At 58.5% G+C, this 21,864-nt stretch overlaps 1 protein-coding gene across 3 annotated transcripts; it reads left to right on the top strand.

The window, feature by feature from the left end:
* The first annotated feature begins 1,697 nt into the window (after positions 1-1,697).
* MEAK7 (MTOR associated protein, eak-7 homolog) lies at positions 1,698-20,003 on the top strand. 3 transcript variants are annotated; one of them, XM_039227409.1, is made up of 10 exons: positions 1,698-1,777; positions 2,703-2,820; positions 6,415-6,450; positions 9,294-9,471; positions 11,721-11,951; positions 12,269-12,413; positions 14,195-14,623; positions 17,100-17,218; positions 18,590-18,769; positions 19,233-20,003. In XM_039227409.1, the coding sequence occupies exons 4-10, from the start codon at positions 9,319-9,321 to the stop codon at positions 19,344-19,346; spliced, it is 1,371 nt and encodes a 456-aa protein (XP_039083340.1). In that variant the 5' UTR covers positions 1,698-1,777; positions 2,703-2,820; positions 6,415-6,450; positions 9,294-9,318; the 3' UTR covers positions 19,347-20,003. The 3 variants fall into 3 exon arrangements, with proteins under 3 accessions (XP_039083340.1, XP_039083338.1, XP_039083333.1); XM_039227407.1 differs by lacking the exons at positions 1,698-1,777; positions 2,703-2,820; positions 6,415-6,450 and adding an exon at positions 8,380-8,580; XM_039227402.1 differs by lacking the exons at positions 1,698-1,777; positions 2,703-2,820; positions 6,415-6,450 and having other exon boundaries at positions 9,118-9,471.
* The last annotated feature ends 1,861 nt before the right edge of the window (positions 20,004-21,864 follow it).

Raw genomic sequence — 21,864 nt, 5'->3', positions numbered from 1 at the left:
GAGTAGTTGTGACAGAGCCTGAATGGCTTGAAATAACGAAAATATTTACTATCTGGCCTTTCCCAGGGTAATGCAGCCAGCCCCTAGCTTAGTGCTTCGACCAGTAAAAGCCTTTTTCATGGAGGACAGTTAAATCACTGATGTTGCTTAGAATCACCGGCTCGTGGGACTGGAAAACAGATGGACTCTGTGCACAGTGTAGCTACTGTGGATATTACCAAGAGGCTTCTTGAGGCCAAAGCACAGCCAGGGTGGGGTGAGGGTGGCGTGGGGCCGGGCCGGCAGCGCCATCGCCATCCCAGATGCAGGCAATGGGCGCGGGGGAGTCCCTGGCTCTGGAGGTTAGAACCCTATCAAACCAGCTGTGAGTCGGTCTGCTTTGGCTCACAGGGGGCTCGAATCTTTTCGCTACCCTGGCTGCAGGCGGCACAAACCCGACTTGAATGAGCTGGAGGGCAGGGCTCCTTCGCTGGTGTCGTTGGCCCGCGGGACATGCTGGTGGCTGGGCTTTGGGACACTTGGTTCTCATGGATCTGCCTCTCCGTGGTGCTCAGCCCATTTGTGCCTCAAGGGACCATGTTTTACAGCTGGAAAATGGCCAAGCAACTGATTGGTAGGGAGGGTGGAGACGAGGGGAGCAGAAAGAGCTTGGAAAGGCAGTAGATCGTAGGCACAAGAAACGAAACTGTTCAGGCGGCTCCTGAGTTCCTTTGGAGCCTTGACATCGCTCTGTGTTTTCTTCTCTCTCACCTGTTTCCTCATGATAGCCTCTCACTGTGCTTGTTTTTCCCCTTTATCATTCCCAAACCTCCCCCTCCCCGCCTCAGCCATCCTCGCCCTTGGATGTAATTATCATCCCCCAACCCCCATTCATTCAGCAAGTGGAGATGATGAGGAAGGGATGCAGCGCACAGCTGGGTCCCACTGCCTGGCAGGCAGCAGGCCTTCAGTGTGCGTCTACCAACTGGAGAGGCCAGCACTATCTCTGCCCTTTTGGGCCTTCGACTTCCACCAGGATCACCCCCATCGTCTGGCAAAGCAGGTTTGTTAACCCGGTGAGCGTTGGGCAGCTCACCTGACACAGGTAGAGAGTGAGCTTTCATAGGGTTTTGTGGAAAGTGAGGTTTGGGTGGAGTTTGAAGGAAGCAGTGTCTTCTTTCAAGCAGGGCCATGTGGAAGGGACCCGCGTCAGGTCTGGGCTCCAAAGTGCACCGGTGGCTCTGTTCCCTTGGGAACCACAGCCGTTCTGGAGCTCCGACCTGGGTTGGAAATCCAGGCTCTCCTCTGGCAAAGCTGACTTAAATTCTCCAGGCCGGAGCAGGAAGTAAGTGTCCATTCTTACAGACAGAGTTTCCAACAGCAAAGGTTTTGCTACGCCATGATTTTGGAGTTTAAAGTTCTTTTTGAATGAAACATTCATTACACAAAGGGATCCTTATGATACTTTGCAGGTACAGGCACACATCCTTGAGAAAGAACGTTCCTTGTGAAGTTTAGGAACGTAAATACCATCAGCTGGCTTTATCTGCTTCTGCATTGGGGCCCAGCAGTTCTATCTCTTAGTCTCTAGGGGGCAGCATGGGTATTTGTCAGTTAAGTGCTCCGTTGACTCCAGGGGGGCTTGGAGGAGGCTGTTACAGCAGTCCCGTCTGGATGAGGGGGCTCCCGGGGACATGAGGGGAAAGAGGTGGATTTAGGACCCAGGTTGGAGGTAAACCAACCTGGGGAGAGAGGGAGGAGGCGGCGTGGCAGGTTCTGACATGCAGCGAGGAAGGAGGTAAAGAGGAACAGTTTCGGAGGGAAGAGTTCGGGTTCCGCTGGGCTGAATTTGAGGTACAGCCTTGCAGAGATGCCTGCTAAGAGCATATGGGGTCAAAGTGCAGGCTGGGGGGAGGGGTGGACAGCACAGTGAACTGGTGGAACCGAAGCCCCCAGGAAGGCTTAGTTAGCTCAGGAAGGGGTGCATGGGGAGAAGGCGGCGAGGGGGGGGGGGAGAGGCCGGGGACAAGCGAGCTCGAAGCCCAGGGAGGAGGGCCTGCGTGTGCGGACTGAAAGTGCCCGCTGGGTTTAGGGACAGGGCCCCTGGGGCCAGGTTTGAGGAAGGAATGGAAGGTGAGTGAGTGGGACTAGTCTGGAAACATTTTGGAGTGGAGCGGGGGGGGTGTGTGGGGGGGGACTGGAGAAGAGCGTGGGTCGGGGGGAGTCGGTCAAGGTCAAGGCCGGAATGGCCATGGGCCCGGCTAAATGCTGCTGGAAAGACGAGTTAGTGAATGCCGGCCGAGGACCCGGTTACCTGGGGGAGGGCAGGAGACCAGGCTCAAGGTTAGGGGGCGGTACCTTCTTCCAGGTGGGCGGGGCTCCTGGCCAAAACCGGTGGTGGGAGGGCGAGTGGTATCCGGGGAGCTGCCTGGGTCGGGGTCCGCGGGAACATCCCGCAGCCCGTTACCTGCCTCTTCCCTCGTGGTCTCCGCTGGGCCCACTCCCCTCTCCGCCAGCTACTCTCTCATCCCAGCCACACCCCAGCTTGTCCCGCGGCCCAGACTCCCGCCCCCATCCGTCCCCAGCCGCTCGCCGCGGGAACCCCGCCCCTCCGCGTCCTCCTTCCGGCCTGCTGGCCCCGCCCCGGCCCCGCCCCGGCCCCGCCCCCGCCCGTGGCAGCCAGTCGCCGTGAGGTGCATGGCCATTGGCTGACTCATTTCCAGGGCTCGGCCCCCTCAGCCTCCTTGTCTGCTACTGGGGCAGAGAGCCGCCCGTCAACGCCGTCGCCTGGCAACGGGGGCGGGCTGCTCCCGAGGAAAATCCACGCCGGAGACCAGAAAGGCAGGTTCCGCTGGGGCGGAGGGCGGCTGGGAGCCGAGTGGGGGGCGTTGGCCTGTGGTCCGGAGGGAGCAGCCGAGCGGGGGAGGGGTCGGGGGAGAAGGCCCCGGGCCCGGATTGGCCTTGGGCCCTGCCCCTCTCAGGACACCCACTCCTCTGGGCTCCAGGATGGGAGACGTGGGGGGGTATGGGGCGGACAGCTGCGAGGGAGGCAGGGAGGGTCTCCCCGTGTGGTCAGTCGGAGCACAAAAGCCCCCGCTTCTTCTGCCTTTCGTGTGGTTATGATCCGAGGGTCCCAGCAGGTGCTTACCCTAGGGTCCCCCGGGTTGAGGCCCCCTCTTGGGAAGGCGGTGGTAGAGGCGGCATAGATGCGGGAAGCACTGGGGAGCATCTGTGGGAGGAGGGGTCAGAGGGTGGGAGTGGGCCGTCCTGGATTCTGACCATAACTTACTAGCTGTGTCCCAGGAGGGTGGAGCTGGTGGCCAAGTTCACAGAGGGGAGAAAAACAGCGCTTTGGCGCCGACGGCGCTGCAGACTAGCCAGTGGGGCTCCCTGGAGGAAGGGAAGCCAGCCTTGGGCTGGAGCAGGCCAGGTCACCTTCCGGCCAGCAGGGGCTCCGCGCAGCCTGACGGCGGGCCCAGGCCGGAGCTGACCCTTCGCAGAGGGCTGCTGGCTCTAGGATGGAAGCAGGGCTTGAAGTCCATATGTCCTGATGAGGTGGTTGGGGGTCTTTCCAGAGAGGGGGCAGTGAGGGTCAGGTGACTGCTCTCAGGACAGTGGTCCCTTAGAGGCAGGGGCTGGATGTTGGCGGCCAGAGGGGAGAGCACCCCAGGACAGGAGGCAGCCTGGGGAGGCTGTGAGGGCCCACTGCGCTCTCCTGGGACTCCAGCCGGAACTGCGGCTGCGTTCTGCAGGCAGATGGCTCTTCCAGCACCGAGGGGGTGCCTTGCTTCCAAGCTGGGCCGCTTCCCTTGTTCCTGGGCAGGGACTCAACCTTGCCTTGCTTGCATTTGTCTCCATCTCTGGCACCCAGAAAGCAGAATCAAATGCCCTGTGTTACCTCATTTAATCTTTTCGTCCTCAGTACAGGGCTGGTAGCACCTCCCACATTTTTACTAAGGTTGGAAAAGGCTTAGTAACTTGCTCATCGTCATAAAACCGGCCAGTGTCTGAACTTGAACTTGCGTCTGACCATCTTGGCTTACCCCATGACTGCAGAGTTCAGGCCCCTGTGCCGAGAGGTGAGGGTTCGGGATTCTCTGTGCACTGTGGGTGCTTGGACTCTGCCGCACTGCCCCGCAGCCTGGAAGGCCAGTTTCTCACCTTCAGCCCTCTAGCTTTTGGGGCCACATAATTTGTTGTGGGGGCCTGTCCTGTGCAGTGTAGGAGATTCAGCATCCCTGCTTTCTCCCCCCTAGACATCAGCATCCACAGCAGACCTCATGGCCAGATGTGCCCTCGGGGACAAAACGGCCCCCAGTTGGGAACCGCTGATGTAAGCGGTCTTAAAGCAACATCGAGGTGCTTCCTGCTGAAAGAGAACTTGGTCTGAGTGAGCCTGCAAAAGACTCAGGCCAGGGTCGCCAGGGAAAGAGGCTGTCCTACGTCCCAGGAGGGTCCCGTGAGCAAACCACTGCCAGGGAAGGCAGTTCAGGAAGTTGTATTTGGGAAGGAGGTGTCAGAGGCCTTCATCTCTTCCCCACTGTGAGATCCTAGTGACCGAGGCGAGGCTGGGCAAGCTGGGGGCGCGTGGTGCCATTGCCGTGTCTTCGTGCTGCCTTGCGGGGGCTCTTTCAGAGGAGGGAGGCTGTTGCAGATGTGTCCGTTCCCTTCTGGAGGCCAAGCACAGTAGCGGGGGGGGGGGGGGGCAGGGGACTGGTCTGAGGCTGCCACCCTCTGACCCTGACTCCAGACGTGGAGTCCTGCCTGAGGCATCTGCACACCCTTCCTTCTCCCTCCTACTTGAAGAAAACCTGTGTTACCAGTTGGCCCTACTTCTGGGCCTTTCCCGGTGTCTCCTCCATCCGGCCCGGGCCTGCCCCGTGCTGACCATGGTCTACATGTCTCGTGTCGTCCGTGTTGCCTCCCCGTTCCTTCCCCACAGCCGGCTGGGCCCCAGGGCGGTCTGGCCAGGCCGCTCCGTCCTGCTGTGTTTTCAGACAACAGTGGAGGGCCATTTTCCGTGGGAGAGAGGAGGGGGTGGGGAGGCGAGTGCGGGCAGACGAGGCCCCCTGGCTCCCCAGCCCTGCCGGCTCCCCTCAGTGATCTTAGTCTGCACCCCTGCACCTTTGTGCACTGTCCCCACTTCCGGGGTGAGCCCCCCCGTGGGAGCCTGGACCCCCAGCAGGAACGTGTCCTTCAGGACGTTTTCAACTCCTGATGCGTGTTCTCGTTTCGATCCCCTCTGACCCCTGCGGCTCTGGTCTGTCTGTCCCTGTAGGACGGGCCGGCGCCTGCCTGACGCTTCTCTGTGTCTGCCGCCTCTCTCTGTTGGGGCCTGGCCCAGGGGACACAGGGGACGCAGAGTCACCTACTGAAGATGGAGGAGGAGGGCCTGGGAGGCGGGGCTTCTGGCCCCTTAGTGGCACAGCCTCTAAGTCCACTGTTCCCTCACCTGGAACATTTGGAAACTTCTGAGGAGTGGCGTTTAACTGTTGGTGGCCTTTTGGCTCCAATGTCCCTCTTAAAAGAGGCTGGCTCCCCCCTGGGAGAGCGATCCCTTGGCTGTGAGCAGGGGAGGCTTTCTCAGGATTTGGGGAATTGGATGCCAGGCAATCAGGTGGCCTCACTGGGAAAGAGAGGCCGGAGGTGGTGTCTCTTGGAGACCCCACCCTTGCTGGTGGCTCTCCCCGGTGGCTTCTGGGTTTTTCTCAAGGCGGGACGGTTCAGCAAACAGAATTGCATGTGCGGAGTCCCTGGCGGGCCGGAGGTAGAGATGAGGGCATCCTGGAACTTGTCCTCGGGCAGGGGGACCGGTTGTGGGGGTGGGGCGAGTGGCACAGATCTAAGGGGCCCATGAGTGCTGTAGGGTTGGGAGTGAGTCCCGCCGGGGGTGGGTGGGGGCCGGCTTGCCGGGAAAGGCACACGGGAGCCCACGAGGCAGTGTGAGAATGGGCCGGTCCACCTGGGAGGCTGGCCAGGGACGCGACGGGCATCCGACTGCCATGTCGCCATGCCTGCGTGCTCCGCGCTGCTTGGGTGCTGGGCGGGTTTGCAGGGCCAGGTCTCTGACTTTCAGGTTTGAGCCGGGAAGTCAGGCATGAGCCTGGAGGGGTGAGGGGGGCAGTGTGAGCAGAGCCGAGGAGGAGGGGCCTGTGCTTTGTTTCAGTTAAGGCGATGCCAGCTCTAGGAAAGTCAGGAGGACCGAGTGGTGTTGGAACACAAAGGCTGAGTAGGGTGGTGGCGGGTGGAGGTGGACAGGGAGGGCCCTCTGAGCCAGAGAGGGGACTGGAGTCTGATGCCCCGAGTGGACCACATGCCTCTCTCCACGAGGCCAGCTTTGGAAGCCCGTCTGGGGTAGGCATAGCCGCCGGCCCTCCTCGAGGGGCCAGCTCTGACGTGACGCCGTGCTCACATGTCAAACCCTTCCCCTCTCAGGTGCTGGCAAGACCTTCATCCCTTCTGGCCATTTAGGTAAGTCACGGGCCTTCTCAGGTCACAGGCTTTAAGGTTTTCTAGAAGCAAAGCAGTTGATGATCTTTGGCAGGAAGACCCCGTCCGAGGATGCAATGCAGTCAGTGGGGTGCAGTTTTCTACACTGACCGTTTCTGGAACTTGCGCGGAATGACAACGCGGGGGCACCGGGAGAGTTGTGTGCCCAGGTTTTTGATGACCGGCTAACTTCACACAGAGTTCGAGAGAATCTCGAATTTCCCTGGTTGGGGGAGGGGGGCGGAATAGGCACCGAAAATACTTCGGACTAGAGCTGCCGTGATTTACCCGCAACGCACATAACGCTGTGACAGAACAAAGCAAAAGTAACACCAGGCTGTGTGGACCGAGATGAGATCACCGCGCAGGCTCCCGCGCGGGACCCCGGCCCCCCCGCCCGGTCCCCAGGGACGCCCGAGGCTCTCCCCGAGGCCGACTCGGCCCCTCTCTGTTCCTCCTGCGACTGCGGGGAGGGTGATTGACCTGCCCGGCCGTGGAGTCCCACCGGGTCCAGACCGCACTCCCCTGTTGTGCAGAGTCCCCGATATTAGTAACCTCTCCCTTTGCTACTCCTCTGGCATCGGCGGGTATTTAAAAATCAGGTGGTGATGGTTCCTCTCCCGTTCAAGTCCTGCTCAATCAGGTGTTTTCTGGGGTGTTGGGTACAGGCAGTTGGGCCCACTTCGCAGCCCCTCGGGAAGGTTCGCGGAGAGGATGGGCGCGCCGTGGCGTGGCTGCTTGGGCCGTGTCCCTGGGGGGGACCGGGAGAGCCTCACGCAGGCTGGGCCTGGAGCCCGGGGCTGGAGGAGTGGAAGTGTTTAGATCGGTCGGGCTGTGCAAGCCCTCGTTTCCAGCCGCCTCTGCGAGTGCACTGCGGTCCCTGGCTGTGTCCTTGCTGGGGTCCTCTTCAGGGCACATGGGTCCCCCTGCCAGGATGGCTGTACGGAAGCCGAAAAATAATAGCAGCGTCGGAGAGGCCGTGGAGAAATGGGAACCCTCCTGTTTTGCTGCCGGGAACGGAAAATGGAAAACAGGCTGGCGGTTCCTCAAAAATGAAACATTGGCTTTACCGTGTGACCCAGCAGCCCGGTTCCTAGGGGTGCGCCGCCCCCCCCACCGAATTTGAAAGCAGGGACTCAAACAAGGGTATGTATACGTACGTTCCTAGCGGCCGTATTCCCGACACCCGGAAGGTAGGGGCGGCCCCCAACGTCCGACGACAGATGAGCGGATAAAGCAAACGTGGTCCACTGTATACCAGAATATTCAGCCATGAGAAGGGAGGATATAGTGGCACGTGCCACGGCGTGGATGAGCCTCGAAGACGCTCCGAGGGAAAGAGACCAGACTCCGAAGACCACAGATGGCGTCCTTCCGTGTATATGAAGTTTCCAAAGCAGGGACACCCATGGAGATGGCCATAGGTGGCGGCCAGGGGCTGGGGGAGGGGGCGGGGAGTGAGCGCTAATGGGGATGAGGTTTCCTTTGGGGGGTGACGAAGATGTGTTGGAACTGGGTAGACTGGGTCGCACAGCACTGTGAATGCGTAAATGCTGCCAAATTGGTCATTTAAAAATGGTTAGTTTCACGTTTATGTGAATCTCTCCTCAAGAAGAAGAAAGAGGAAAAATCCCTACTGTGCTCCATTTCCCCTCGAGGGATTACTGATCAGCCAGGTCTTGTGAGCCTGCCCTCCTCTTCCCCCCTCGGCCGGCTTGACCCCGGCGTGAGGCTGTTCACTCCTGGGCTGTGAAGGTGTTTTTCTCCAGCGGTTTCACCAAGGTCAGCTTCCAGACGAAGACTCAGGATGGAATGAATGAGCCACAGCACTTGGCCTCCTGAGAGGGTTTTTTCCCCTCTGTGCTTTTCTTTCTTAGGTTTTCTTTTTTTTTCAATGTTTATTTTGAGAGAGAGCCCACACACAAGCAGAGGAGGGGCAGAGAGAGCCGGAGACAGAAGCGGAAGCAGGCACCAGCCTCTGTGCCGTCAGCACAGAGCCCGACGCAGGGCTTGAACCCACGAACCATGATCTCATGAGCTGAGCCGAAGTCGGACGCTCAACCAACTGAGCCCCCCAGACGCCCTGACTGTGCTTTTCTGACCCTACAGCTGGTAGGGAGCAGAGCCAGGATCACAGGGAAATGCTGTGCAGTCCCCCACTCACTTTGTAGGTGGTATTTTTCAAGGCACTGATTTGATTCAAATATGTGTGATCATCCAGGCTTCCAGACTCTTTTCAAGTTAGGTTTTAAAAAATATGGATATTTGGATTAACGTACTGATATTTCTTTATTTTTTGTTTAAAAAATTTTTTTTAATGTTTATTTATTTTGAGAGAAGCAGAGTGCGAGCTGAGGAGGGGCAGAGAGAGACACACACTTACACAGAATCTGAAGCAGGTTCCAGGCTCTGAGCTGTCAGGCGCAGAGCCGGACGTGGGGCTCGAACCCACGGACCGCGAGATCGTGACCTGAGGTGAAGTCGGACACTCAACTGACTGAGCCACCCAGGCGCTCCAGATATACTGATATTTCTACCTTCTTAGTGACATTAGCTTGGAACCGTGTTTTCAAATCAAGCAATCCAGGCTGCTGGGCCAGGAGTGTGCTCCCGGGGCGGGGGTGGGGGGTGGGGTGGTGGGGGGTCAGGTTTCCCGTTTTATTTGCATCGACTCCTTGCTGCCGCCTTGGAAGGATACTTAGCTGTGAGGAGTTCTAGCCCCTCTTTGCAGCTAAATCAGCATTGACTAACTGACCACGTGATTGTCAACGTTGATTTTCTATGACGACTGTGTTTTGTCCTCTATTACGTGGTGTCTTCTGCAGAGAACTGTGCCGGGCGCGAGCAGACATGGGCAACAGCAGGAGCCAGGCGGGAACGAGTTTTTGTTCACACTTTCTTCCCGAGGAGCAGGCCGAGATCGATAGATTGTTTGAGGCTCTGTCGTCGGAGACGCAGCACCCGAACACCTCTCCCAGTTCCTTCTCTCTGGAGGCCCTGAAGGTGAGAGCCGCACGTAGCAGCTAGCGTGGACTCTTGAGTGGGTGCTGCGGCCTTCGGGCCCAAGTCGGCCGTCCGCTGCCGTCTGACGGGCGTGTGCGCACTGCCAAGGGCCTTTTCTGTAAAAGGCAGAGAGGATGTGTCCTCTGCTCCGTGGGCTGCGCGATCTGTCCCAGCGGCTCTGCCTCTGTGGTGTGGCGTGCTGGGGGACACTTCCAGCTTCAGACCACAGAGGCCAGCCCTGTTCCCCGTCAGGGTCTTCAACCATTGCCCCCTGATTTCCCTCCCGAGACCGGGCAGCAGACTGTCTGAGCTGGGTTTGTGGGGCCAGGAGGCAAAGTTCCTTCTTAAACTTTTTTGAGAGAAAGAGCACAAGTGAGTGAGGGGCAGAGAGAGAGAGAGAGAGAGAGAGAGAGAAGTAGGGCTTATGCTCACTCGATATGGGGCTTGAACTCACAAACCGTGGGATCACGACCTGAGCTGAAGTCAAGAGTCAGATGCTTAACCAAGTGAGCTCCCCAGGTGCCCCCAGTAACCACAGTTTCAAGTGTACTTTGCCTTAAGATGAATTTGTAAGTATTGGATGTTCAAGGAATTTAATGTACTCCTGGCAAAATAATGCAGTTTCAAGTTCGGAGTGTCCCTGACATAGGGTTAAAACTGCCCATTTCCCCATCTTTTCACCCCTATCAATGGAGCTTTTTTTCCCTCTGTTTTTCTTTTTATGTTTATGTATTTATTTATTTAGAGGGAGAGCATGAGCAGAAGGGCAGAGAGAGGGAGAGAGAATCCCAAGCAGGCACCACGCTGTCAGCACAGAGCCCGACACGGGGCTTGAACTCACAAAACTGTGAGATCATGAGCCGAAACCAAGAGTCGGGCCCTTTAAGCACCTGAGCCCCCCAGGCCTCCCCCATGAGGCTTTTTTAACAGTGTGTGTGAGTGCCCGGACGGAGGCACGGTAACACCCTCCTGGGTGATGTGGGGGCTGCACCATGGGAAGGCATTCCAGCCGCCACCTCCGTTAGAATGTGCAGAGTGGGAGCTGGGGGGCCTTTGGGGGTCCCCAGTGTGCTCACTTCACAGATGAGGAAACTGGCCAGGGAGGTTATTCAGCTCATAGCTATGTGCTATGTGTGTATGGATTTCTACTAAACCGAAGCACCCTAGTTCGCTGGGCCACCCACTTGGCTGAAGCAGACAGAACCAGCCAGGCCAATTAAATTTTTTTTTTAATGTTTATTTATTTATTTATTTATTTTTAAATGTTTTTATTTATTTCTAGGAGAGAGAGAGAGAGAGACNACTCGTGTGTTCTTCCGTTTTTTATTTATTTCTAGGAGAGAGAGAGAGACAGCGTGAGCAGGGGAGGGTCAGAGAGAGAGGGAAATACAGACTCTGAAATAGGCTCCAGGCTCTGAGCTGGCAGTCAGCACAGAGCCCGACGCGGGGCTCGAACCCACGAACTGCGAGATCATGACCTAAGCGAAAGTCGGATGCTTAACCAACTAAGCCACCCAGGCGCCCCAATGTTTATTTATTTTTGAGAGAGAGACCGACTAAGCAGGAGGGGAGAGGGGCAGAGAGAGAGGGAGACATGGAACCCGAAACAGGCTCCAGGCTCTGAGTTGTCAGCACAGAACCCAACGCGGGGCTCGAACCCATGAGCCGTGAGATCATGACCTGAGCCGAAGTCGGACGCTTAACCGCCTGAGCCCCCTGGGCACCCCAAGAACTAGATTTAAAATGTAAACGAAACTTAATTAAAAATACACGTTAAACACAAACAGCTCGGGTAAGAAGAAAGAGCCGGCTCATCTCCTACAGAGGGCGGCAGATCAGCTATGCACAGACATGCGTTCCACGAGCTAATCAGTTCACACGTGTATGTGGCTATCGGTCTAGAAGGAAGAAAGTGTAGGCAGAGTGGAGAGCAGACAGTGGCCAGAGGCAGGAGTGACATGGCCAGTCTGGTGGGGACTGGGAAGTTTGGAGGGCAGGATGGGAACAGATGGTGGAAGAGTTTGATGGCCAAGGTGAGTCACAAGCCGGGATGCATCGGGCATGTGTGTGTTTTAGTGGGGGGGTGTGATGCCCTGGGGTGGGGGAGAGAGGGCCCACGTGGGGTTAGCAAGGTTGGGTGCTGGTGGGAGCAGCAGTGGGTGGTCTTGGTCCCTGGCCCTTGTCTACCAGGCGATCCCACCACACTGAGCTTGGCCCCATCCAGCCTTTCTCCAATTTGTCCCCGACAGAGCCACATAGGGGAAGCCCTTCCCCCGGAGATGGTGACAAGGCTGTATGACGGCATGCGGGGACTCGACCTGCCGGGGAAGGCGAAGGGGCCCAGCGAGAGTGTCTCCCAGGAGCAGTTTACGGCGTCCATGTCCCACTTGCTCAAGGGGAGCTTCAAAGAGAAGAGTCTTGTGATCATGAAAATGATTTCTGCCACAGAAGGTCCCGTGAAAGCGAGCGAAGTCCAGCAGGTAGTGGGGCCACATGGCCCTTTGCAGCTGTCCCACACTGCCTTGGTGTCCTCCGGTGGGGGCTCAGGACCAGGATGGCCCCGTAGCTGGTGGAAGCACATGGAGAGGCCCCCCCGGGGGACCCCCTTAAGGTCAGGACCCTGGACAGAGGCCTTGATGACCCGGAGCATGAATACCTACCCGTTGCGCCATCTCATCCTACATGTGGTCCATCCTAGTCAGCACTGAAGAGATAAAACGCCCTTCCCTGTGCTGAGGTGACGTAGCTATTGGGTCGCGGTAGAAATGTTACTAATGGTAAAACTGTTGCCTTGCAGTTCACAGAGGATCTGGTTGGCTCCGTGGTGCACGTGCTAAGCTACAGACAGGAGCTGAGAGGCTGGACCCAGAAGAGAGGCCCGGGCCCCCCCCCCAGCGTGCAGGCACTGGCCGCCCAGCTCTTCTCTGAGATGGAACTCCGAGGCAAGTGGCCCGTGCGCTCACCCTCTGAGGCCGTGGCGCAAAGCCTGATACCACGTGGTCTCAGTTATTGTAGCCTCGTAGTGAAGTTTTGAAGTCTGTGAGCGTGAGTCCTCCGGCTCTGTTCTGGGTCGTCTTCTTGGGTGGCCGTCAGACCTGCCTCGATACATTTAAAAGGATTGAAATCCTATAAACTATGTTCTTCAACCACAATGGAACGAAATTTACAATTCCATAACCAGAGGCATTGGGGAAATTCATAAGCTTGCAGAAATTAACGTAATTGTTTCTACTATTTCCTCCTATTCTGTAAGATCCATAGTGATGTCTCCACTTTCATTACTGATCGCAGTCATTTGAGGCTTTTTATTTTTTCGATCCGTCTAGCTGAAGGTTGGTCAGCTTTTGGTAGATGGCTTTAGAGAGCCAGCTTTTGATACAGTTGGTTTTCTCTGTGTGTCTTTTCCTTCCTTTCTCTCCATCCTGGTCTTGTCTTTCTTTCTGGTGGCTTCAGATTTAGTTTGGTCTACTTTCTTTAGCTTCATAAGGTTGAAGTTTAGGTTATTGATTTGAGATCTCTCTTTTTTTTCCATAGAGGCATTTACGGCTATACGTTTCTCTCTAAGCGCTGTGTTAGCCGAATCCCATAAGTTTTGGTACATGGTGTGTGTGTGTTCATTCCTTTCAGTATTTGCTAACTTCTCTCGTGATTCCTTCTTTGGTCTCTTGCTTGCTTAGACATGTATTATTTGGTTTCCATATATCTGTGGATTTCCCAACTCACCTCCTGTTACTGATTTGTAGGTTTCATTCTATTGTGGTTGAAGAACATAGTTGGTATGATTCCAGCCCTTTCAGATTTGCTGAGGCATGCTTTGTGCACTAACCTGTATGTGGACTATTCCAGAAAATGTGCCAGGTGCGCTTGAGAATAATGCCTATTCCGCTCCCATTGGACGAGAAACCATGTGTGTTCAAATTCACTTGGGATTTAAAACCACCTTGTGTTGAATCCCTTTGCAAAGTAGACTTGTTTTATTAAAGCATTATTTTATTATAAAGCTGGATTGTAAAATGCAGTTTGGAAGTAGGTCACATTTCAAAACTCAAGCGGTGAAATTTGGGACTTGGACAGAAGAATAACAATATGTATAAAATATCAGCAGTGTGTCTTCTTGAGGGCTTCGGGGCCGGGCCCACGGCTGAGGCCTGGCTGTCTCCTGGGTCTCTGAAATGCAGCTTACAAAGGAGAAAAGACGAGTTCAAATGTCATTGTCAAGATCAATGCTGTCCAACAAAAATGTCATGCGGGCACTAACGTAAAGCCACATGTGAAATTTTAAATATTCTAAATCTTTAAAAATGTTTTTATTTCTGAGAGAGAGAGACACACAGACAGTGTGAGCAGGGGAGGAGCAGAGAGAGAGGGAGACACAGAATCCAGAACAGGCTCCAGGCTCTGAGCCCGATGCAGGGCTCGAACCCACGAACCGTGAGATCATGACCTGAGCTGAAGTCAGACGCTTAACTGACCGAGCCACCCAGGCGCCCCATAAATTTTAAATATTCTAATAGCTGCATTAAAAGAGTAAAAAGAAACAGGGGAATGACTTTTATTGTACTAACCGTAATCGTGATTGATACCTTGTATCTTCAGAATAAGGTATGCATTTTATACTAAGGGCACAGCTCTGTTCATGAGCCTCATGTCAGGCGCTCTGATGGTGGGTGGAGGATGTCCGGTGATGGGATGGCCCCACGGATTGTGTCTCCCCCTCCCCCAGGCGCCGAGAAGCTTCCGGGGCCTCCGCAGCTGGACTGTGACTATGACCGAGCCGCGGTCGAGGACTGGGTGTTCCGGACCCCCCACGTGGCCACGTTCCTGAGCGTGGTCGTCCACAGAGGCTTTCTCCTCCTGTGCACGCCCCTCGATCTGGCCACCCTGGTCCCTGAGTGTCACGTGGACCAGGAGAGGGGGTTCGAGAGCCTCCTGGACGTGCCGTCGGTCATCTACGTCAACGCCCAGCTGCCCCGGGAGCGGCGGCACCGCTGGCGCCTGCTCTTCTCCTCGGAGCTCCACGGGCACAGCTTTGCCCAGCTCTGTGGGCGCGTCACCCACCAGGGTCCCTGCGTGCTGCTGCTTGAGGACCACGACGGCCACATGTTCGGAGGGTTTGCCTCCTGCTCCTGGGAGGTCAAGCCTCAATTTCAAGGTGAGACTCGGCCCCCAGAACCGTGGCTGCTCATTGAGAGTTCCGGCCTCGTGGTTGCTGCCTGGGGACCGTGGAGCCGACCAGGGCACGAGGCTTTCCTCTGTGTCCTCCGCGGGCTGTTGTGGGCGTGGTCAGGGGACGGTGGCAGGAGACGCTGCCTTACGTGGTCTCGTGCTCCCTGGGTTTCTTCTGTGATTCTGGCGGCAGAGGCAGGCAGGTGGGACTGGGATCCTGACCCTGGATTCGGGCTGGGAGGCGGTGGCCGGGTGTCAGTAAACTGTGCTGCGTCTGGGCCCCAGGGAGGCTGGGCGGTGGGGCTCCGGCAGCCCCCCTTCCCGGACAGCCGGCCCCGTGCCCTGCGTCTGTGTTCCTGCTTCTCTCTTTCCCTTCTGCCCTCGCTTTGCAGTCTCTTAAGGAAATGCTTCCCCTTCCGTAAAGAAAAGTGCTCTGATGAACGTTCTTAAAGGATCTTGGGCAGTGGGCTGCTCTCATACTGAGAGGTGATGATGTCCCTGCGTGTGCCCCGGCGTGTGGCTCTGGAGGGTCTCCTTGGCTGTGAAAGGGGGCGCCTTTCCTGGAGGCTCTGGGAGAGCCGATGCCACCCCGTCCTCACACCTAGGAGCCGGGTGGTTAATACCCGCCCCCAACAGGTCCTTAGCTGGGACACAGGGGCTGGAAAGGCCATGTGCTTCTCGGGACAGGGCCTGGGTGTCTGAACCAGAAGATCTTGTGTTCTGTCCCCCGCCTTCCACCCACGCCACTCTGTGAGGACCTCATTGGCCCCCTGGTTTCCACCTCACCCTCCAGTCATTCGTCGTGTCCCAGCATGTCTGACGTGCTACTCTTCTCTCGAGCCCCTTGATGCTGCCCGTGGGAGGCGCGCCTCTTCTCTCCGGCCTCCTGACCGTGCCTGTCCCCTGGTGCTTTGTGCATTGATGTGAGGGCAGAATTCCAGCAGAGGGCAGCCTCGCGTCCCAGATGCAGGTCAAGTTCAGCGCAGGAAGCTGCTCTAACTCCTGGTGTCGCAGGCTTGACGGGATGTATTAGCCGTGGAGTCGCTTCCTGTTTCGCTTACGTTTCTGGGGTGCGGTGGACAGACAGGCTTTGGGCTGAGCAGACAGTCTCCTGAGTGCTGGGCACCGGGCTCGCTTTCCCCGGCCTCGGTTCCCCAGAACTGTGTGAACTGGTGCTGCGTGGAAAGGCAGCCTGTGAATGCCATGGGCAGTGGGCAGTACTGAACCACGGCTGTCTGTCCATTAGTGTTGGTGTGAGTTAGATGAGCCTTCTCTGTGGCTCGACTGTTATGCAGGTGATGATGACTCCCTGGGCCCTCACCCCTGCATCCTAGGGAGAGAGCCCCCACGTGGCCCTCCCCATGTGGCCGCCCCCCACGAGAGCAGACCTGGATGCCCTCGAGGGAGGCCCGCTGCAGCTGACAACCCGCACTTTGCGGGCCCGTCCCCTCACTTAGTGTCTGGGACATTGTGGGCGTCCCAGGACATCCTAGGAAGTGTTGGTGGAAAGTCAGCTTTGGCATCCTGGACAGAGTGATACTTACATGGGCACTGGGGACAGCAGTGTGGACCAGGCAGTTCATCAGCCTGAAAGCACCCCAGCCTCCCGGGGCTGCCTAAGCCCGTGGACCCAAGCCGGAGTCTTTCCCCGGAGGGAAGCCCTCTGCCGTGTGGCCCCAGGCTCCTCTCCCTTGTCCTCTGACCCCGGGCTCACAAACCATGCAGTGTGGCCAGGGGCCCTTCACAAGGTCCCCGGGGAGCCAGCCCTTAGGACTGCCTTCTCACAACTGTGGGGAGCATACCCTGTGTGGTCCCCCTGGGGGCATGGCCACCATCCCTGTCCCTGGTGCTGACGTGCTTGTGGATGGGGAACCACAGCACGAAGGAGTCCCCGGGCGTAGGATGCTGGTCGCTACCAGAGTGTTGGCCAGCACCTTCCCTGAGGGGCACACATGTCCGCACTTGTGCTCTGGGGGGAGCCAGAGGGTCACCCCTGCCTGCGTGGTCCCTTCCTGGCAGCAAGTGCCCCGGTGGCTGCTGTGCACCTGAAGGCTCTCTCTTTCCCTGGAGGACGCCTTCCTTCGGGCTGGGGACAGAGTCACACAGTGTCACGTGCCCACATGAGGGGGCTGTGCTGTGGCCTCCTGCCCAGGGCTCTGACGTGGAGAGGAGGCTGCTCTTTTGACTTGAGAGCACTCGGTGGGCGAGCAGCGGCAGACTCCCCTTCTCCCTAGTGAGAGCTGGTCGCTGTCCCCAGCGAGCAGCAGGCACGCTCTACCCCGCCCCCCCGAGCTCACCACTGGCTGCCCGGCCTCTGCGGGGTCTGGGACCTGCCCACTGACCGTGGCGGCCCCAGTCGCGGTGTGCGGTGGGCCCCGGGCACGCAGGACCGTGCGCAGACTTGCGAGCTGTGCCCCGCTCACATCGGTGACCCTGCTTGTCCCCACTCTGGTCACTTTCAGGGGATGACACGTGCTTCCTGTTCTCCACCTCCCCCCGCATGGCCGTGTACACCTCCACGGGCTACAACAACCACTACATGTACCTGAATCACGGGCAGCAGACCATCCCCAACGGCCTGGTAAGAGGGGAGCCGGGCCGTCCCGCCTCAGTGACGTCCTTCCGCAGCGGGGTCAGTGCCGACAGCTGGGGGGCCGCTTTCCCCACAAGCCAGAGGAGCCGCACGCCCCCTGGGTTCCGTGCGTGGGCTGCGCGCATCCTGCCCGGGGCGCCGTGCTCCGTGAGTGACAGCTGGGACCATGTTCTCTCCTGCGAGGTCGGGAGGTGGCCGGTTTCCCTGCTGGCCTGTGACCTTTGTGGCCGGAGGTGAGCTGGGGGAGGGGCACGCCCAGACCTGGGCTCCCAGGACCCATCGCGAGTGGTCAGTGGGCGACTCACCAAAGCGTGAGGCTCGTCGGGGTGAGCACACCTCCCATCTGCTCCCTGCTGCAGCCCGAGGCTCCGCTGGTGGAGGAAGAGGAGGGGGTGAAGGCCAGGGAGCGGGGGAGGGGGGACGGGGGCCCATGAATGGGCCCCCACCAGCTTGGTGTGGGTGGCAGATGGGTCTCCTGCCAGTTCCCTGGCCTGTTTCTTTTCTCTGCTTCTTAACACAAAGCACCTTTCGGGAAACTCTGGCTCTGGGAAGGCTGCCCCACCTGGTCAGGAGGGAGAGGCCCCGGTGCCCCTTCCCAGGCTGCTGCAGGCCCCCCGCGGGGCCTCCTGAGGACCCTGGACGCCTTCTGGAAAGGGCAGTTGGGTGGTCTCCGCAGCAGCACCCAGTAGGTCCTCAGGAATTGCCAGTAATCAGCCGAGAGAGGAGCAGCCCTGAGAGTCGGCATCTCTTGCTCTGGAGTCTCGCTCGGCTCCAGTCCCTGGCCCACCAGGGGCCCCAGAGGGCGGAGGTGGGGGGCAGCGGGGAAGGACAGCGGGAGGCTGGCGGGCCGTTCTGTCTCCCGGCCTCTAGCTGAGCATGACCCTGTGTGGGGGGTGGAGAGGACTGGCGGGCGTCGCCCCTGGGTCTGCTTCCTGTTTCTGGTCCCGCGGTCTCCGCACCCAGTAGGTGACACGCAGCGCCCTGAGCGAGCCGGGCAGCTGCCGGGGGCCCAGACGCAGGTTCTCCCCTCGTCCTTTCATGGTCGGGGGTCTCAGAGCCGTGGCCTCAGTTTTGTGTGCTCTGCTGTCACCTGTGTCCCCAGCCAGCGTGGCCCCAGGAGGAGGCGCCGCGATGACTGTCAGCCGCTTGTGACGGGATGACGGACGCTTAAGTTGCGGTGCTCTGTGCGTTTTGCACTTAAAAAAAAAAGGTGGAAGAAAATGGCATCCACCTCTTACCCGCCTTGTCTCAGTCTGGGGCTTGAGGCTGGTGCGTGTGGGGGGGGGGCGGGGGCGGGGTGTGTGTGTGTGTGTCCCTGATGGAGGAAGTGCTGACACTCCCCCTCCCCCTCCCCCACAGGGCATGGGGGGGCAGCACAATTACTTTGGGCTGTGGATTGATGTCGATTTCGGGAAGGGACACAGCAAGGCCAAGCCCAAGTGCACCACGTACAACAGCCCCCAGCTGTCCGCCCAGGAGGACTTCCGGTTTGAGAAGCTGGAGGTGTGGGCCGTGGGCGACGCCCCGGACTGGGAGCAGGTGAGCGCGGCCGTCTCTGCGCCCTCCGCGAGCTACCCCTGTACGCCTACGTCCGGAGGCCCTTTGTCCCGGTCCCGGCGGCTGCTGCTGGGCGGAGGGCAGGGCTGGGCGCCCTGTCGGCCCCATGCGGTTTGGTAAAGGGAACCAGCCCTGGAATCAGGGCCCTGCCCCAGGTGGGGCCCCGGGCGGGGGGCGGCCCGTCTGCGAGATGAGGAGGGTCGGGTTCCTTCTAGTTCCGCGGTCCTGCGGTGAGCCGTTCTTGGGCCCTCTGCACCTCGCGACCCCCCAACGGCGGCATCCTGGGGTGGGGGGCAGCTCGGTGAGGGCGCCGGAGCCCCTCCGTGTTCTCTGCACGGCAGTGGTAGGATACTGACCCTCCTGTCGCGAGCTTGAAGCCAGGAGGACTCTGCTGCTTGTCCCTGGCTGTCCGGGAGACGCTCAGCTCCCTTCCCTTCTTCCCAAGGCCAAGAGCAGCAAGAGCGTCCTGGACGCGGACCCCGAGGCCCAGGCCCTGCTCGAGATCAGCGGGCACACTCGCCACAGCCACGGGCTCCGGGAGCCCCCGGAGGATGAGTGAGGGGGGCCCCAGGCTGGATCCCGACCCGCCGGACGGAGCACAGCCTGCAGACCCCTCCCCATCTCGCACGTGTTCGACTTCGGCACCGAGCCGTGCTTAATCGGAACTCAGTAAAGTTCTCTGATGTCCTATACTGACTGGTTGCTGCGTCTCCCGGAAATCCTGAGTCTGTTAGCAACGTGATCCTCTGTTCCGTTCCTTTCCTGTCGAGATCCGAAGCCCCAGACGCCGAGGCCTCCGCCAGAGTGAGCGTCCGACGGGCACGTGCCTCCCCGCCGTGCAGGACAGGCCCCCGTGCTGGGGTCACCCTGCCTCTGCTCTCCGGCCGCTGCGCTTGAGACCGTGCCTCAAGGTTCCATTCCAGCCGGGAAAGGGCAGAGGCATTGGGCTGCGGGTCTCAACGCTTTTGGGGAGCAGCTCCCCGTGACGTGAGATTTCTGTTTATAAAAGAGCACAAATCCTGTACTAACGGGGGGAAGAGCTGGGGGTCGCGGTGAGGTGGGTCCTCAGTAGTTGGTCCTAAGGTTCCACGCCGCCCTCCCACCTGTGCCGTGATCGCTGTGAAGCCGTCGTTCTGTTACAATGTAAACGTGGGGCGGTGGGGGCCCCGACGTGTCCCTTCCAATAAACTGGTGGTGAGTCACTCACTGGACAGAACTGATCTGGGTTCCCGACCCTGGCACCTCATCCTCGGTGTCGCGCTCTGGCTCAGGGCGGCCGCCAAGGTGGTGACGGGCCGTCCGATAGCAGGGACTCACTTTGAACCGACTCGAGTGACCCCAGCTGCTAACCGTGGTCCAGGGGGGCGTCTGGGACGGGACTGAGGAATGTAGCCGCATGGCTGACAAGTCCTTCCTTGAAGAGCCGCGGCCTCATCTCCAGAACACATACCTCCTCCCCTTCTCTTTCGCTGTCGATGGTCACCTTCTGCACATTTGATGAAGAATGTGACCTCTTATAACCAAAATCGTCTGATTCTAAGCCATATAGTCACCTGAGCCTTTGGTATTTTTCAGCCTCTGCTCTTTCTGCCAGGAGACTTCTCAGACTTTGCACTCAGCAGTTGCCCTGACCGAGCGGAAGGCCGTGCAAACACGCTTCCGGACGCAAAGCGTGTGCTCAGCCAGTACGCGGAGGGGCAGCGGCCTGACGCAGACTTAGTCACGACTGGTTCTCCTCAAAAAAGCCAGCTTTTAGGGGCGCCTGGGTGGCTTAGTCGGTTAAGCCTCCGACTTTCGCTTGGGTCATGATCTCGCGGTTCGTGGGTTCGAGCCCCGCGTCGGGCTCTGTGCTGACTGCCAGCTCAGAGCCTGGAGCCTGTTTCAGTCTGTGACTCCCTCTCTCTCTGACCCTCCCCTGCTCACGCTGTCTCTCTCTCTCTCCTAGAAATAAATAAAATAAAAAACATTAAAAAAAAATAAAATAAATGTTATTTTAATGTAAATAAGTACCTCATCACAGGTCTGTTGGCATCTGTACCGTAAATACTGTCACCGCTGCCTCTGTTTATGGCTGTCAGAGAGTCAGAGAGGGCCCGACCTTGTGGGCACACTTTCCGCCTTGTGCTTGTTCTCATCACAATTCCGATCACGGCCCGGGGTCTGCTTCCCAGGACGGCAGGCGGAAAAGGAAAGGCAGGCGCCTCTGGGCGCTCGGCAGCCTGGGGGGTTCATGCTCCCGGTGCGGCTCTCGGGCGAGGCTCTCCGTGCACGGACCTGCCCTCCCCACCCCCCCACCCCCCCCAGCCCCCGCCGGGCCTGGGACGCAGGTGCTTCTGGTTTCAACAAACCAGAGTTTGTTCTTTTGTGCAGCAGAAATAAGAATTCGAGACCCACGGTTTCGCCGCGACTGAAGACCAGTCAGGGCCCCGGAAGGTGCTCGAAGGAGGCGAGAGAATGTAGTCCCCGGTGCCTCTGTGGCGATTGTCACTTTTTTTATTCCCCACCACGTTTCCTTTATTTAAAAAAAAGACCGTTTGTGGCCGTGGTGAAAGGAGGTTGAAATACGCAGGCCGTAACTCGAAAGGTAACTCGCAGAGCTGTCTCCCGCCCCGACAGGCAAGGCCCCTCGGGAGCTCTCCGGCCAGAGGGGACTCCTTGCACACCCAGCCTGATTGTGTTTTCCACGATGGCGTGTCCCCCGCTCTTTTTTTTTTTTTTTTTTTTGGTGGAGGTGGCTCAGTATCCACACCTGCCTCCCTCTTTGCTTTCCCTGGACGCAACGCCCCGCGGTACCGAACTCCATCGTTCCTGGCGTCGCGCCCGCGGGCTGGGGACCCTCGGGTCTGTCGCTCGTCGCTGCTGGAGCGAATCTCCTGTACGTGTGTCTCTGTGTGATGTTTGTCTGGGAGAAGAAACTCTTAGAAGTTGGATTGTTGGCCCAAGAGACGCTTCTTAATTTCGACCCTGACAGACGAGCAAACCTCTTTTGAGGTCTGATAGCCCCGCCGCGCGGGGACGCCCGTTGGCTGCGTTTGCACGGACACCGTGTTAACACTTAGTTTTCGTGGACCCGGCTT

The sequence above is a fragment of the Hyaena hyaena genome, unplaced genomic scaffold, assembly GCF_003009895.1.
Source record: "Hyaena hyaena isolate Hyena2069 unplaced genomic scaffold, ASM300989v1 scaffold_1, whole genome shotgun sequence".
NCBI classification, from domain to species: domain Eukaryota; kingdom Metazoa; phylum Chordata; class Mammalia; order Carnivora; family Hyaenidae; genus Hyaena; species Hyaena hyaena.
This window is presented reverse-complemented; position numbering and strand designations above follow the sequence as displayed.